We start from the raw sequence: 17,652 nt of genomic DNA on the forward strand, positions 1-17,652 counted from the left end.
TTTCATGCGTGGATATAACATAAACAAGATAATACATCTAATTAAAAAAATATTTTTTTATCGAAAATGTCTGGAATTAAGTAATTTGAAATGAATGAGGTGGCCACGGTCTTAAAAATCAAAATTTCAAAAATTTCTGTTTTTCGCTCTATATCTTTGAAATTTGGTGCAGTTCATAAGTAGTTCAGAAATAGTAATCTCTGCAAATTTCACAAAAATAAAATAAAAATTGAATGATTTAGGAATTTTATAGATAAAGATTGGTGATTTTTGGCTCGTCTTAAAAATAAAAATGTTTAAAATTTGTGTTTTTTGCTCTCTAAATTTGAAATTTGGTACAGTTAATGAGTAGCTTAAAAGTACTAATCTCCGCAAATTTTATCACAATAACACAAAAATTGACTGAATTAGGAATTTTATTGATAAAGTTTGGTGATTTTCGGCTCGTCTTAAAAATAAAAATTTCTAAAATTTGTGTTTTTCGCTCTTTATTTTTGAATTTTTGTACAGTTAATGAGTAGTTTAAAAGTAATAATTTCCGCAAATTTGATAAAAATAAAACAAACATTGACTGAATTAGGAATTTTATTCATAAAGTTTGGTAATTTTGGCTTGTCTTAAAAATAAAAATATCTAAAATTTGTGTTTTTTGCTCTACAGTTTTGAAATTTGCTGCCGTTGATAAGTGGGTCAGAAGTAGTAATCTCTGCAAATTTCATAAAAATAAAATAAAAATTGACTGATTTAAGAATTTTATTGATAAAGTTTGGTGATTTTTAACTCGTCTTAAAAATAAAAATTTTTAAAATTTGTGTTTTCCGCGCCATAAGTTTAAAATTTTGTGCAGTTCATAAGTAGTTCAAAAGTAATAATTTCCGCAAATTTGATAAAAATAACACAAAAATTGACTGAATTATGAATTCTGAATTATTTCTGGATGTGTTGGCCTAGGTCGTGACGTATTTTCTCCACGAGGTCGATGCCCAAAGTTATCAGACTGACAACTGAGGAAATTTCCATTTTTGGAGAATGGATATTGCGGTTTCACGCGTGGAAATAACATAAACATAGATAATACACCCAATTAAAAAAATAATTTTTTATCAAAAATATGTGGGATTAAGTAATTTGGAACGAATGAAGTGGCCACGGTCTAGTAACCAATGAAGAAACTGTTTTATAACAGACCTGAGTCCATTTGTTAAGTAATTTGGTTTGGACAACGAAAAAATTCGGATATGATGGAGACTTAACATCCGACGAAAAAAAGAGAGTGTTTCCTCTCAGCCACTTTTCCCCATTTCCATCAAACGCAGCCTTCACCACGCTTCACCTCTCTTTTTTTGTCGACTTTTCCACGGTGGAAATGCAGCAGATGTGGCAACGTCTCGCAAAAACCAAAGTCAAGGTACTTGAAAATGAGGATTTTCTAATCCTTTTTCCACACCTGCGACTGAAAGTGAATTGAATACTCACAGCATGTTTCCTGGATAAATCCAAGTCGTAAACACAACGGCAAGGTCGCTCGTGGTCGTACAACTTTTTTTCATATTGGCAATACATCAAAGAATTTTTTTTCATTGGAGGTGATAACGATGTGAATGAGTAAATAACTAGGGTGAAGGGGAACCAGAGTACGCGCCCACTATTGTACTTTAATCGAAGTTGCGTTTTTTCTGTTTCTCATTGTGTTTATTGCGGAAAAAGGATATTAAACTTTGGGTTTGGTTGATTTATCTGCGTTGAAAGCTAAACCAGTAGCTTATAATCGGTATAATAGAAACGTGATTATGATTTCTGCACCTGTGTGTCCAGTAATTCTTGATTCCATCGTTGGATATTAAAATTATCCGAGTTGCGTAATTTTTAAGCAATCGGAACGCGTAGTATGTTAGATAAAAAATGCTCTGATTTGTTACATGCGTTTTATGGATTCGGTGAAAGTCCACTGACTCAACACTTAGTCAAAATACAATTACAATGGTGTTAATTGATCATTTTTGATTTCCAGAGGTCAACTTCTAAATCATTTGATTTACAACGTTGCTTTCTCTCCTACCAAGTACCGTCCTTGTAAACAATGATTTCCCGCGAAAGGACTATTAATTTGATTTTGGTTACTTAAGAAAGTCTAATTTCGACAAGAAAGTGTCACCTACGTGTTTCCTCTAAACCTAATATCGTAATCTCATAAATTACACTGATTGAGAGATTACAAATTATCCAGTTATTTATTTCCAAACGATGTCACAATATTTGGCCAAAACTTATTAATTAGTGTTCCGCGTTTTTTAATGATGAAGCGGCGAAACTTGATATTGAATAATTTTTTCGAGAACATTTTTATTGCCGGTATTCGAAATGTAGGTTCGTGTCGGAATTTGCGATGGTGATAAATTATCATTCCTGGCGATTTTTAGCCTAAAAAGTTTCTTTTTTTAATGTCGACGAAATTAAAAAAGCAGCATGGTGTCAAAGTTTACCAGTCTAAAAAAGAAAGGTCTAAACACTGAATTTTTGGTGGAAAAATATGTTTACTTTTCCGCGTATTTAACTATTTTAATTTTTTTCGGATTCTAGAGGAGTTCCCATGCAGTTACTCTAGATTGTGCGCGACTTTCCGGGCACTCTCTATGTAGATGTTAAGTCAAAAAAACTCCACTTTACTGTATGCTTAAACTACAATAACGAAGTTTACAATTATTACAAATTATAATAAAATTGTGTTTCCTCTTTTTATTAACGTTTTATCTTAATTCGGTGTACAATGCATTACCGGCAAAATTTCAATCGTTTCTAATTTTCTGTTTCTTTGTAATGCAGCGTTTCAACTGATACGTAAATATTAATGAGGATGTAAAATTCGTTAACATGAACCAATCGTTTGGAATACAAAAATCTTGCTGGACTGGAGTTTGTTTGTTTCATTGTTTTTCCCTAATAAAAGGTCTGCAACCAATTATACACCAAAGCGTTGCTAGATTGGCTTTTGCAATTTCTGACAGACCCGTTTACACTGGCGACAAGAAAAGCTCAGTTAATTTTACTATTTTTCAGTCGTGGATTAAGGCGAGTGCCAAGACATTTTTCTTATGAAGAATCCCATGTAAAGTATCGTCTAAATATTTCGCTTATTTTTTGATGTATCAGTTTCGTTCTTATTCTCAACTGCTTGTATTCACATTTTCTTCTAAAACTAAGTATTAAACATTGGAAAAAACATTTAATTTAAAAGTTAAATGACTTAAAAATTCCCAGAACACCCATCTGTCAGCATCTTGTGTCACAAATGACATCTATCTTTTGGCTCACTTTAGATTGTAACAAAAGTCTTATGTTAGTTGGTGAAATTATCGCTTTGTCGATGTTAATTAACGATTTCTGGTGTCCATAAAGTGCAAAATGCCCGAGTTAATCAAAATTGACCTTTATAAGAGTGAATGAAGTGACTTGTGAAATTTTGGTGTAAACGTAGTTTGCCGATGCGCTGTCATAATTTTGAAAACTAACTTGATAAAACAACGTTTTTTTCGCAAATTTTAAACACAATTTGCATTTGATTTAAAATAAAAACTCAGATATTTGTATCACAGATATGTTGAAAAAAAATTGAATTCGCGAATATTTCCGCAAAAACTCAAAAATCGCTAAAAATTATACCTCTAAGGCGTCGCGACGCCAACCAAATCGTGATAAAAAAACAAATTTTTGCGTCAGCTTCTAGAGCTTTGTCAACTATGAGCGTATGCCAATTTTGAAAATTGTAACTTTAAAATTAAAGACGATTTTGGGGGTGGACACAAGTGTTGCCGGACCCTGCATACACATTATTATACTATGTATTTTGTATCTTCATACAAAATACGTATCTATTTGAAAATAAATAAAATTAAACATAAAACAGATAAGTTTAGTTTATTTTAGAAAATTTCTGTTTGGCATTCTAATATTAAATAATTCTTTAATCTATTTATTATTTGACTAGTTAAATTATTTTTTGAACAACGTACTAATGTACTTACAATTTAAAATAAATTTTTTTGATTCATATTATTTTACCCATGAAAAAGTATTTCTACCAGACAGAGGCAAAATAAGCATTTATCATTTTACAATCACTTTACGATAGCACAGTAAGGGGTGTTGTAAACAGAGGTACCGTTTGACAACCTTCCCGATGTGACAGCTCAGCTCGAATTCTGACCAGCGACGAGTCTTGGCACTCGCCTTAACTCTACGAAACCGCAAAATTGTAGAGCGAAAAACTTGAATTTTAGAAATGTTCGTTTTGAAGTCCAAGCGAAAGTTTCTGACAATTTCCAGTAAAATTTGTAATTTTGGCAATTTTAGGGATATAACTGTGAAATTTGAGGAAGGTATTATTTTTAAGTCGTGTATTAACCCCACCAAATTGCAAAATTCTAGAGCGAAAGAGGCAAATTTTAGAAATTTTTGTTTTGGAAGCCAAGCAAAAATTTTCGAGATCGTTCACTAAAATTCGTAATATTGGTGATTTTAGTGCTATAACTATGAAATTTGGGGAAGTTACTATTTTTGAGTCGTGTATTAACTCCACTAAGTTGCAAAATTGTAGAGCAAAAAACACAAATTTTAGAAATTTTTTTTTTTTGGAGGTCAAGCAAAAATATCCGACATCCTTCAATAAAATTCGCAATTTTGGTAATTTTAGTGCTACAACTATTTGTAAGTTCAGTATTAACTCCACTAAGTCGCAAAATTTTAGAAATTTTTATTTTAGAGACCAAACAAAAATACCCGAAATTCTTCACGAAAATTCGCAATTTGAGTAATTTTAGTGCTATAGCTATGAAATTACTATTTTTGAGTCCAGTATTAACTCCATCAACTTGCAAAATTGTAGAGCGACAAACACAAAGTCAAAATTGTAGAGCGACAAACACAAAGTTTAGAATTTTTTTTAGAGGTCAATCAAAAATATCCGACATCCTTCAAGAAAATTCGTAATTTTAGTGCTATTGCAATGAAATTTGGAGAAGTTACTATTTTTGAGTCGTGTACTAACTCCACCAAATTGCAAGATTGTAGCGCGAAAGACACAAATTTTAGAAATTTTAATAATTGAATGAGCCCTTTTTGTGCATGACTTAATTAGCAAAGAAATCGATCGATATCCAGCCAATGAATGATAAGTTGATAAGTTACGTTCGAATTGGTTGCTCGGGTGCGGTTTTCATTATAAAATCTTTATTGATAAAGAGAATGTCAGCCAATCGCACGAATCCTTTTTTTGGTTTTAATCCGATTTCAATCACATCCTCCATTTTGTTATGACGAAAGGGTGGATCTTTAAATGTAAATTTCTAAAAAGTGTCTCTTTTGCTCTAGAAGTTTGTAATTCGGTACAACTAATGAGAATGATAAAAGTAGTGAGTATAGCAAACTTCGGTACTGTAGCATTAAAAGCACCAATATTAAATAAAAAATTAGAAACCACAAAAAAAAAAATTTGATCAAATTTATCATCTGAAAAGTGTCGAAACGCTTTTTTCATTACAAAACAAGGAGATAACTTTAGACAACTAAAACAAACTTTCGCATGTAAATTCTTAATACGTTCATTGATTAGGAAATAAACAAAAACGTCTTTTTTTAACATATTTTATTCTATTGTTACGATCTCTATCAAGTAGAAAAGGATTAAAGCTACAAGCTACAACTTCTACACATAAAAAACTCTAGATTACGTCACGCCAAACTAATGTAGTCTGACCTCAAATCAAACGTAATTTATTTACAATCATAATAAATAAGAATAACATTGCACTGTTTTTAGACATTTACCTTCTTGTACTAAGCATGTTTTCAAGTATTCATTGTTACCAAGGTCATAAAAATAAATAAATAAATGTCGTTTTGGATTAAATACTGTAAGACAATGATATGTAATTCTTAATAATCCCCAGTTAAATAATTTAAATACAAAAAGCCTCAATTTACATCGTGGCGGAGTAATAAAACTTAAATCTAAAAGAACAGCCATGGGAAATCAGTCTTCAACTGACGATAACATTAAGTTAATCTACTTAAGGCACTAAAAGTATTTCGTCCTACTGTCCATCCACATCAACAGGTTCATGCGCGGTATTTCATTTCCTTCACAGCCTGCGAGGGGGTTACTGTAAAATTTCTAATTAATAAAACTCGCCGGATCAACCCTAAGAACTTACCTCTCCGACGCTTTACTAAAAACATCTCTCTGCATCTTCTCAATATCATCCCCATTATCACAAAACACCCTCGCAAGACTAGCTTTCTCAATCTCCCGAATTTGCGCCCCCGAAAACGGCGCTGGTTGAAGCTCGTTCTTGTAGAAATACCGATCGCCTTGTCTGGTTCTCAAAAACTGATCGGCGAAGATGCATGAGAGCGTCGGACCGAAGAGAGAATCGGACGAGGGGCGCTCGGAAATTCCTCCAACTATCAGATCGACATCCCGGGGGCTGCTGTAGACTGCTTTGAGTTTCGAAATGACTTCAGGTGACATGACATCACTCAGATCGCTGAAGGAGCGGATGTCCGGAAGACCACATAAAGTTCTGTAGGCGGTGTAAGTGGGCAGACCGTGGTCGCGGCCTCTTTGGATGTCCAAACTTAAGACGTCGTAGCCGAAGACGCCGTTAGAGAACAACTGATTGGAGACCTAAAATAAAAGAGAAATAGATGTGCTGCAATAATTTGAATTTTGGGCCCCACTGTTTGGGAACGACCCTTTTATTATAAATAAATTGGTATCGATAATGAAGTTTCACCGCTGTTTCCAAAAAAAAGGTTTATTTCTGATAGGTTTCTGTTCCTTCAACTCATGCAAAACCACAAGAGATTCTTTAGTTCATTATCGTTTTTTGATCGAGAATTATTGATTTTTATTATAGATTATTGCGAGTTTTCTGATGCCGAAATGGCTGATATGCATTTAATTTACGGGGAAGTGCGTGGAATAAGTCGTCTTGCTGTTTATGTGTACAGGAATCGCGTTTGCTAGTGAGAACTGCACGTTGAAGAGAAAAATTTGGACGTAGTAAACGAACAACCTGAATATCTGACAGCGAAAACCCCAAACACCCTGTATGTACGAACGACTTACGTCTTCAGCGAAGGTGAAGTCGAGTTTTTGACTGGGTTGAGTGGCGAGGCCTCGGATGAGCGCGTCCAAGTAGTGGGGTTGCTCAACGACGTTGGGGTTGTTGAAGTGGTCGCGTAGACTAAGGGAAGCGTTGACAAGGCGATTCTCTTTGTAGAGCCTAAAAATGTAAAGTCAGTACCTGACAACAATTCCTATTAATTTTTACTTCAAATTTCCGTCCAGGAGAGAGTTCAACACTCTAATAGTCGCAGTGGCGAAACTGTTGCTCACTGAAGGATTAACACTGTCATCATAGTCGCTATATTTCTGGATTTTCTCAAAATATTTCTGCCCCAAAACCTTCGGCAACCACTCATCGTACGTAATGTGTTGAATTTCCGCGATAACAATCCTTCTGGCTTCCTGGAATAACGTTTCGTCGTCCCACGACGGATTCATCTTCGCTAGTTCTTTGGCGATGCGATTATGTTCGCGCAACCACACCGTCTGGATCGCGGTAATCTGAGGTTCGACGTTGACTCGGGAATCCCCGGCCATGAAGCACACGTCGTAGTCAGAGCTTAATTGACAGTCATCCTGGGGGTGGTGGGACAGCGGTAAAAATACCCTCTGATGTTTCTTCGTCACTCTCAACTCGCCATTTGAAAAGGATCGAAGAACTGCAGACTTCTTATTCGAGGAGCCGTAGATCTGCGAACCATCCAAGAAGTGCGTGGCTTGGTTCACCTGCTCCAGAGGCCCGAAAGTGCAATCGCTGCGAAACGCCGGTACGGACCTGACGTACGTCATACAATCCATTCCATGTTTGGAGTAAAACTTGTCGTCGGTGGGCACCGAAATGGGGGCACAGAACGGGTGGATGTACCTCGGCGACAAGTGGTAGCCGCTAGGGGAGCAGCACTCGATGGTATTATCGCTGTGGACTATTAAACCCAATAAAAGAAATTGGAAAGGTGACGACTACGAACCCATTTTGCTGGTGGCAGTGTGAGTCAAATCATGCTCGACGAATCGACTCCATTCGGGCACAGCCAACGTCCAGTCAGAATGGTGATCTCCTAACGTGTTAACTAACGCAGCGCTCACACGTCGTGCTGATGGCAACTGTTTCTTATTTACCGCTCGTCTGGGTTCTTGCACGCCGTCCAAATACTGAGGATGGAGAAAGCGGTGATAAGCTGTGAACGCCGATCCGAAGGATCCTTGTTGTTTATGATTACAAGAGCCATCGATTGATCGATACTGAGAGAGCACATCTTCTTGATTGCACACTCGGTGCGCCTTCTTACACGATTCCTCTAACGGGGTTGAATCCAAAGAATAAGAAGTGATATATTTCAAACAATCAGAAACACTCAAATGATGCCTAGAAGAAAGAATTTAGCTCGTGGCGGCCACCAAATCCTCTTACTTATGACAGAACATGTTCATCAACTGAGCCGTTGCTTTAGACGCAACTAAGGCTTCTCTTCCTTGCTGCAACGCTTCTTCTTCAGGATTGGAAACAATAAGTTGACCGTGCGCGGGTGTGCCTTTCTTTACATGGACGTCGGACCATCCGAGATTCGTTTCTAGTCTCAACATTCGATTGATGATGCTGTTCCCGAAGGAAATTGAGCGATTGAGATCTTTTTCAGAGATCTTCAGACCATCAGGGTGTAGTTGCGATTGTTTTTGGGAGTCTTTGGTTGGGGTACCGACGCCTATAAATTGTCGGTTTTAATCGAGGTGAAGAGAAACATTCAAGAAGTGTTTAACAGGCTCGTGCTAATTTGGTGATATGAGCGCGGTGTTAACTATTTAGTTCTTTTTTTAGAAATAAATGTTGTAGAAGTGGGTGCTAAACACTGATATCGCCGAGTATGAACACAGTTCGGCGGAAGAGAATTGTATTCGAAAAAAATTTCTCATGAAAACGAAAACCAACAATGTATTCTAGAGCTCCTCCATTTTCAAAAAAAGTCTAATTTTAAATTATCATAGGTTGAATTACTTTTATTTTGAAAAATTATGAAAATTTTATGTATCAATATTTGAATTTTCCTTGTTTTTAAACTTTTGATGGCTTTGATGACGACAACAGTATGTTTGCTGTGAAAAGCATTTATGTCATACAAGTCTAAAACCAAGGCAAATGGATAAGAAATTGCAATAACGTGGTTATCAAAATGTCATAACTATTAAAGATTCACGTTCGGTAGAAGTAACTAAAATTAGTAACTTTTATTTTTGAGCTGTGTAACTAAGGTTATAATTTTTCTAGTGTAATGTCTTGTAAAACAGATGTCATCCAAATGACAGTTTTTGGTTTGTCATTAAAGGTAAATATTTATTTTCCAAACGAAAAAGAAGAAAATCATCTGACCTCCCAATCAGATTTAAAACTAGTTCATCGATTTCATCTTCTGAATCTGACTTTGTTAGTGTTACAATGACTGGTGGAATATTGTCTACAGCTGCGTCTCCCATGAGTGCTGTCCACTCCAATTGGTCTTGCCTAATTAATTTTTCGCAGTGTGAAACAAAGTTTTTTCAGTTGTTTGGTGCGCTTTGCGAAATTGATTTTAACCAGAAATTTCTGACTTTGTTCCTTCCGATCCTATTTTCTTCCTTTTGAAACTGCTTGTCTTGTAATAGTTGATTCCATCTCGTTATATTGTCAAATTTGAATGACAAATTTAATTGATAGACAATGATGCCAATGTTTAATTCCTAGCCATTTTAAAAATTCAACGTAGCGACACAAAACAATCTATTAGTTACTTCTACCGAACGTGAATTGCTAATAGTTTTATAATAATGTTGGTAATTTTAGTGCTACGACTATGAAATTAGAAGAAAATACATTTTTTCAGCCGTCAATTGACTCTGCCAAATTGCAAAACTGTAGAGCAAAAGACCTAATTTTAAAAATTGTTAAGGCGAAGCAAAAAATTTAGACACCCGTTGTTTAAATTCGGAATGTTTTTATAATCGCAGTAGATCGGCTACGAAACTTGTAAAAGTTACTACCTATGAGTTATGTACTAATTTTAATAAATTACAAAAGTCTAGAACGGAAGACACAAACTTTAAAAAATTTATTTTTCCTAATTTGTATCTTAAACATTTCCAAGTTGCTATGGAAACAAAGCTATTCTAACATTCCGTATCGAAATGGATATTAAAAACGAATCAAAAATTTCCGACATCCGCCATTAAAATTTCGGTAATTTTATTGCTTCAGCATGAAATTTGGAAAAACTACTACTTTTGAACCGTGTATTAATTCTACCAAATTGCAAAATTGTAGAGCAAAAAACACAATATTTGGACATCGTAATTTTAGTAATTTTTGTATTACAGATATGAAAATTGGGGAATTTTTTACTTTTCACTCGAATATTAACTTTAGCAAACTGGAAAATTGTTGAGAAAAAGGGACACATTCTAGAGATTTTAACTATGTACAATACCCAGCAAAATTAACACAAAATCGGCCTATTAATTTTAAAAATGGCTTTAAAAAAATTATTGACGATTTACACCAACTTACGAATACTTTAATTTGATAGGACAATTTATAGGACATATAAGCCATTTATAAGACATAGGACAATCCAAAATTGCATATTAAACTTTTGCAATGCATTCAGAACTAAACAGTTTCATTATCTGATTTAAAACAAACGTGACAAACAATCGTTAAGTAAGAAAGACTATTATCGTTATCAGTAACTTTTTTTTTGCAACTAGTTTGCAACAAGTGTTAATTTTGTGGAAAAAATGTGATATTAAATAAAATGCAATTATTGAAACATAATTTTTCAAAATATAAGTAATCAACCTACGATGATTTAAAATTTGACTTCTTCTTAAAGAGCGAGTGTTCTAGAACACACTGTTGGTTTTCGTTTTCATGAGCAATTTTCTTCGAATAAAATTCTCTTCCGGCGAACCGTGTGAAATGATTGATTTATCAGTGGTTTGTCCAAATTCCACTGAGGATTAAAAAGTAGAATTTGGTTCCTCCACCAAAAGCGATTCAGTGTCTGCACGAAATTTCGTGCAAACCCGCAACTCTGCGCCAAGAAAACAAACATCTTACCTCTAGTTAAACATATCACAAACAGGATAAAATCCTTTGTTTGCATACGAAAATAAATTGCATTCCATTAAAATTACTACCACAGAACTTTTAAACAACCTAAAAGAGAACGGTTGTAACAACTGGACAGTAACAAGGTAACGTTACCAGCGCTTTTAGCTGAATTTAGTGTCTCCTGAATGAAGTTCGTGGTTTTTCAACTGTGCGTTCATGATTTGATATTTCAACACAATTTCAATCAAAACAAGAACGACACAAGACTATCATAAGTGTGGTATAAGTGCGGCTTGTACCTGTAATCGGCGGGGATAGTAGCGTAGCCGCAGCGAAGGTACCTGCGTGGATGGAGATCACCCAAAGCAGCACCCCCAACAGAGGCATGGCTAACTTGCGACTCATCATCTTCATCGACGAGTTATCTGGAAAGAGGCAAAAATTTAGATTTCGAGGATCGGATGGGGGCATCACCTCGACCTGTTACATTATTTATAAACATTGGAGATCCTTGAAAAAACAGAGTATTGTTGAGTAGCACAGGTCAGTGATAACCCCACGGCGTTGTCGTTGTTTCGTAACGTTTCTAGAAAAGGCGCATCGATTTTAAATTACTATTCAATGAATGAAAGACTAGAAACCCGGAATGTGTTCGAACGTGCACGTGATAGATGCGTGAACAACAGCCGGTTACTTTCTTGATAACACTCTTGAAAGTCTACGGATGGTGGAAATGAGGTTTTATGACAATAACTGATCGAATGTCGCGGCGGACGTGGTGCTGAATCATGTTTTGGACGCTACAATACAAACAAACAAACAAACAATAGTGTTAATAAACAAAACAAAAAAAAACTTGGAAAATGTGTCTAAATTCACCCACAAAACTTGTTTTGTTGCTAATTGAATGTTACAATAGAAACTGTATACTCACGTGTTTAAAACAACCAAATTTGAAAAGAAGAAAATTGTAAAAAGGCGCTCTTGGGCTACTACACCTATTAGCCGCTTGTTTAACTAAACTCCAACGCTGAACGCTCAACACTTATATAAAGAAACGCGAGATCATGTGACCCCGCCACACTGATATGTACAATAATAAAATCCAAGGAAGCAAACATTTTCAATTTCCAAAAAACTAGAAGGATAATTTTTCATTTGGGTTTTCCCATGGCTTCTCATTTTATTCCAGCGAATTTCAAAAACTCCGAATTTTTATCAATTTGCGTTTCTAGTGACTAATAAAGTCTCATTTGCTTAAGTAAAATAATAACAACAATTTCTTTCAATTTCAATGAATCAATGTCAATTGTCAAGAACTAGCTAAATCTCCTTGGGTTGGAATAATCTGGAATTATTGAAAAATGCCATATAAAGAAACGGTGACGGCGAGAATTTTAAAATTTTCGCCGCGTTCCGCTTTATCTTGAGTTATTCGGGTCGTTTCCTCCTCGCTTATGTTTGATTTTAATCGATTATTATATTAGTAATCTGTTTCCATTGAGCAATGATGGTAGACAAAGGTTATCATTTGGTCTTTGGATTTTCCAGGAAAACAGATCGGCATGCTCATACAAAGTTTAATAAAACAACATCTTTTTGGATAAAAAATATGTAAAAGAATTGTGGATTGCATTGGATTAACTTATAATTAAATTTGACAACAAATAACGCTATATAATAAATCCACTGTTGCTACGGGCCTAAAAAATTTTATGAAAATGTTTCATCATTCAAATTAAACGACCACTCAGTAATTTAACAACTCACAAGACCTTAAAGTTTGTAATTTGAAGCACATCGTGTCATTGCTATCAATAGTCTTGAGTAGGTTGCCAAAATTATAAGCCAGATGTCCAAATCTTTTTAAATGTCACAGTTTCGCTCAGAACTTGATGAAAACAGTTAATGAAATTGAAATATGTAATGGAGAATCTGTGCTTACATTTTCCGGAAAAAAAGATAGAGACTAAAACTATCTTAAATTTCTGCGACTCACGTATATTTAGAGAATTATTGCATTATTGGTGCTCAATTTACGCAGAATTTCAAGCTGATTCCAAATCTGTGCTTGAAAACAACATACGACAACAAATAACCGCGTTATGGCAGTTTAAAGGAACGGTTTACACTATCGTATTTCTCGTGTCTTTTTCGCAAATACGCAAAATTCGATGTACAATTTTTTCGCGAAAAAAAGTTCCTGCTAATCGATGAAAATTTTTGTGTTTTTTTTTTCCCGATCTGAAATTTGGCCAGTTGATAGATTTCGAGCAGATCTTTCGATTGATGTATAATTCATAAGTATTAAACGTCAAAATCATTGAAAATGTCTACAAAAAGATCCTTTGAAAATAAATTTTGGTCAAAAATGTTGGCGTTTATTTGTGACGCAAATTCAAGTTATTTGTGCTCATTTAACGCAAAATTTCACGCAAAATCCAAAACCGCGCGAAGTTTTAACGTACGTCAACAAACAATTGAGTTCTGGTCATTTGAATTTTTGGGTAGTCGCGAGATTGCCAAAATTTTGATCGATGCGCAATATCTCGGAAACTGCGACAGATTGAGAGAAACAGTTTTTGCCATCGTTTTTATCGGGCTTTTTTAACTAAGAAATTGTTCTTAGAATCGAATTCTTTGAAAAAATTTACGAGTTAAGTTCTGTCAAATCAACATCTATTTATTATGCCCATCACAAAATATTATAATCAAATTTTGTAATCAAGTGGGACAAAATGTCTTTTGAAACGTGTAATTTATACTATTTTTTTCAGTTGAGACATTTCAGGTTTTTTTAGAAAACAATTTAAAGTTTCCAGTTAGGGACTTTTTTTCTAGAAACAGTAAGTTGGTGAAACGTCATTCGAGGGTTAATTGTCATCAAATAGCGTTTATTATTGGATGAATCTCAAGCAATGAACAGGAGTACCAACCTACAAACCAGTGCTTTAATGGCTGTAATGTACGTCTTAAAGCATCGAATCAGAAAACTTGGCATTTTGTAAATCAGACTGCTGAATAACGAATCAGAGAGCTGGATTTTAAATTTGGCGGTTACAAAAAAATTTAACTTTATACAAACGATAATGATTTTAGTCACGAAAGTAGCTATAAAATGCGAAGTTTGAAATTAGAACAAAAAAATTCTTTGGACAAGCCCTGTCACGCGTCAAAAATGACTACATCCGTTCTTACGTAAACAAATTAACTTTGTTTGCTACATATTCAATTTATTCTTTATATCTTATCTTTTCTTTATTACCGCGTATCATGAATTCTGTTTTTCACGAGGAAATGTTTCCATCGCTCATTATGTTGCTAAATACTTTTACATCCATGTCAACATGCGTCACCATGGAAGCCATCCAAATGTTTCTAATTGCTATAGTTTAAATAAGCTCCAAATTCTAAGAAAGAAAATAGAACAGGGTCAGATATAATCAATTTTCTTAGTTTTAGATATAAAATTCGCCTCAAATGAAGTAGCTGTTTTTAAGTAGTTTTTCGCATAATAATATGAGACGTTTATTGGCTTTCAAACTTAAGCACCTTCGAAATAACTAGCCTTGTTATATTATATTTTTATGCATTTTTTTATATTTATGACACTTTCAAGCACCTGTGAAACAATTAAAACTAAAAGAGGTAATACAATTTTTACTTCGCATTATATTTATTTATTTTCCGGAAAATGGTTCGTTCTGCTTTGAATTTTATTCAACCTAGTCATAATTACTTCGGTATCGCACGCCAACCTGGAAAAATATTGACATTCTGACTTTTCCCCGTTATCAAATCGTTCTAGAAACGTTATTTTCCTTTATTCAAACTCATTTCCTGTGACTCACGAAACCGTTTCTTTCTGTCCAGACCTAAACCCCATCGCCTACCGTAACAAACCTTAAATTAAACTTGAACTATATTCCGACTTAGATAATCTCCTCAAGGCCGAGGACTGTTTTTACGCTCAGGTACTTAGCCCCAGAACCCGTAGAACCAGCACGTTGTTTTTGCGTGAATGTAAATATTTAAATCGTGTCAATAAATAAAACATAATAGTACCAATAGTACCGCATTATTTAGAATCTTTATATGCACATGCAGTTTTATCTAAAACGAGGTGAAGTACGTGATGAAGTTGTTATGCTTGGCTTCGGATTCAACGTTTCAAAGTTCAGGAACCTACAATCTTTGGGGGCACGGCTTTGCGTCACAAGGTTCAAATGTTACTCTTGATAAATGGTACCTATTTCGGACGAAACGAGTCATCGTTCTTGGAGGCCTTCAAACATGCGATGAAATTCATTACTACTTGTTTTGCAACTTAAAACAAAGACGCAGATTAGTTGGAAAACTGAATAACGGGCCGAAAGGTGATGATGGTGGAGGTGCGGAACCGGTCGAAACCACAAATAGAAAACAATACACGACAGTATGTATGGAAAGTAGCAATTTTTTGTGTTTGATATTGATGTTAGTTAGCAATGACATATTTGTTTATCTAACTGTCAAATACACAGAGCTGCCAACATACTTCCAAATTTCAAAGAAACTTAATGCAAATTCAGCGTTAGTTGAGATGAGCCTGTTGTTAGTTGCGTCGTTATGAATTGTAGTCACGTGAGGTTATTCAAATTTCTCGGCAATTACAACTGCGATTATTCTAAAAATAATATAAGTAAACAGTACAAAGACGACGTAAACAAGTTTATAATCGATGGTCTTAGAGTAGGTTCAAACTGAGCTATTATCTCAACCGAATATCATATCAATTTAGTTGTGTAAATCTGGATCTCAATATTTAACGTACAGTCAGCAGCAAAAGAAATGAGCTCATGGAGGTGTATAGTTTGGGGACTGAAATACCGTGTTTATGACTTAACTGGGGTACTCACTGCACAAAGAGACGAAACCACCACCGTTGTTGATTCCTTTATTTTGTGGTTTTGCCTCTTTGTGCAGTGAGTACCCCAATTAAGTCAAAAACACGGTATTTCAGTCCCCGAACTATACTAAACTGTCAGCGAGTGCACTCTCATAAAAGAAATTTTCAGGGACGAAGAAATTTTGGAGCTTTCTTGTTGAAACCTAACTATAGTCGGAATTTTGTAACTTTGGTTTAACCCCGCCCACATGGACAAATGACGATTTGAATTTGTCGAATCAAGGAATGGCTAGCCTTCTTAACCCAACACAATTTAAATTTTGGTCACACTTGTCAAGAAGATTTACAGTTTTGCGAGAATTTAATTAATTGTGAAACCTTCGTCGATTTTGATCTTGTTTCTTCTTCTAATGTGTAGACATTTCTACCCAGCTTCTGGCAAATATCAACCAACTATCAAAATGTTGCAGAGTAAATCAGACTTCCAGCTAAAATTCAATTGGCCCAAAAGGTAGGCGGAGTTAAACCAACGCTATAAAAACCTGAATACATTATAGTGATATTTGGTGCGGTCAATATCTCGCTTATTTTAGGGCAAACTTGCGTTATTTGGGTTCATTTTACGCAGAATTTCCGGCAGATTCCAAATCCGGTCTCCAAATTCACGTACGACAACAAATAACCGATTATGGCAGTTTAAAGTGTCGGAAAGTTGGTTTTATTTTTTCGAATTTTAAAGCAAAATATCTCCGTAACTATGGCACATAGAAAGGGACCGTTTGCGTCGTCGTATTTTCGCGCCTTTTTCCTTTAGAATTCGTCCTGAAATACCCAAAATTCAATGGTCAATTTTTTCGGAAAACAAATTCTGACTCAGTCGATAATTTTTTTTAATTTGTTGTTTTTTGGTCACTGCTCGCATACTATTTGACCTACGAATCTGAAATTTAGCCAGTAGATAGACTTTCGGCTCATCTTTTGATTAATGTGAACTTCATAGCTATTTCGCTTCGAAAAAAACATTTAAAATAATCTAAAAAAAAAACTTGAAAATAAATTTTGGTCAATATTTCGTTTATTTGTGAAACAAACTTAAGTTACTTATGCTCATTTAACGCAGAATTGCACGCAGAATCTACACCAAAAAATAATTGAGTTATGACTAGAACGGTTTGAATTTTTGAGTAGTCGCCAGAGAGCCAAATTTTTGAAGATTCGAAATAAACAAAAATTGTTTTTTTGCTTTTTAGGAGCGCACCTCAGACTAATGAACTAAATAAGAAGACTCAGCGGCAAAAGTGCAATAATTCAACAGTGAGAGTGGAAAATTCCTTTCGGACCTCCCAAAGAAATCGTAAAAAAGACATGTCAGGGGATACTCTAATGACTGAAACTCATATTTTCTACCAAAAACTGAATATAATAAGCCAAATTAACTCACCCATCGATAGAAATTGAATAGAACTGAAATTTTCCCGCATATAAACAACAACAATCACAGGTTATCCACCTTACCAACCATGTCAAACTCTACTTTCAGGACATTCCACCAGAGAG

At 34.9% G+C, this 17,652-nt stretch overlaps 2 protein-coding genes across 4 annotated transcripts; one reads left to right on the forward strand and one right to left on the reverse strand.

The window, feature by feature from the left end:
* Positions 1–5,763: 5,763 nt before the first annotated feature.
* LOC148173356 (peroxidase-like) lies at positions 5,764–17,591 on the reverse strand. Of its 3 annotated transcripts, none has more exons than XM_088039652.1 (8): positions 17,537–17,591; positions 11,507–11,632; positions 8,538–8,829; positions 8,095–8,492; positions 7,332–8,049; positions 7,127–7,283; positions 6,210–6,682; positions 5,764–6,158 (listed from the first exon to the last, which is right to left on the reverse strand). In XM_088039652.1, the coding sequence occupies exons 1-8, from the start codon at positions 17,574–17,576 to the stop codon at positions 6,074–6,076; spliced, it is 2,289 nt and encodes a 762-aa protein (XP_087895778.1). In that variant the 5' UTR covers positions 17,577–17,591; the 3' UTR covers positions 5,764–6,073. The 3 variants fall into 3 exon arrangements, with proteins under 3 accessions (XP_087895778.1, XP_087895779.1, XP_087895780.1); XM_088039653.1 differs by lacking the exon at positions 17,537–17,591 and adding an exon at positions 12,142–12,244; XM_088039654.1 differs by lacking the exons at positions 11,507–11,632; positions 17,537–17,591 and adding exons at positions 11,214–11,312; positions 11,361–11,500.
* Positions 15,296–17,461, forward strand: LOC148173357 (uncharacterized). Its single transcript, XM_088039662.1, has 2 exons — positions 15,296–15,642; positions 17,346–17,461. Exons 1-2 carry the CDS (start codon positions 15,343–15,345, stop codon positions 17,361–17,363), a joined length of 318 nt encoding a protein of 105 aa, XP_087895788.1. The 5' UTR covers positions 15,296–15,342; the 3' UTR covers positions 17,364–17,461.
* Positions 17,592–17,652: the final 61 nt, after the last annotated feature.

The sequence above is a fragment of the Gnatocerus cornutus genome, chromosome 6 (assembly GCF_029298725.1).
Source record: "Gnatocerus cornutus isolate USDA-ARS CGAHR chromosome 6, icGnaCorn1.1, whole genome shotgun sequence".
Taxonomy (NCBI): Eukaryota; Metazoa; Arthropoda; class Insecta; order Coleoptera; family Tenebrionidae; genus Gnatocerus; species Gnatocerus cornutus.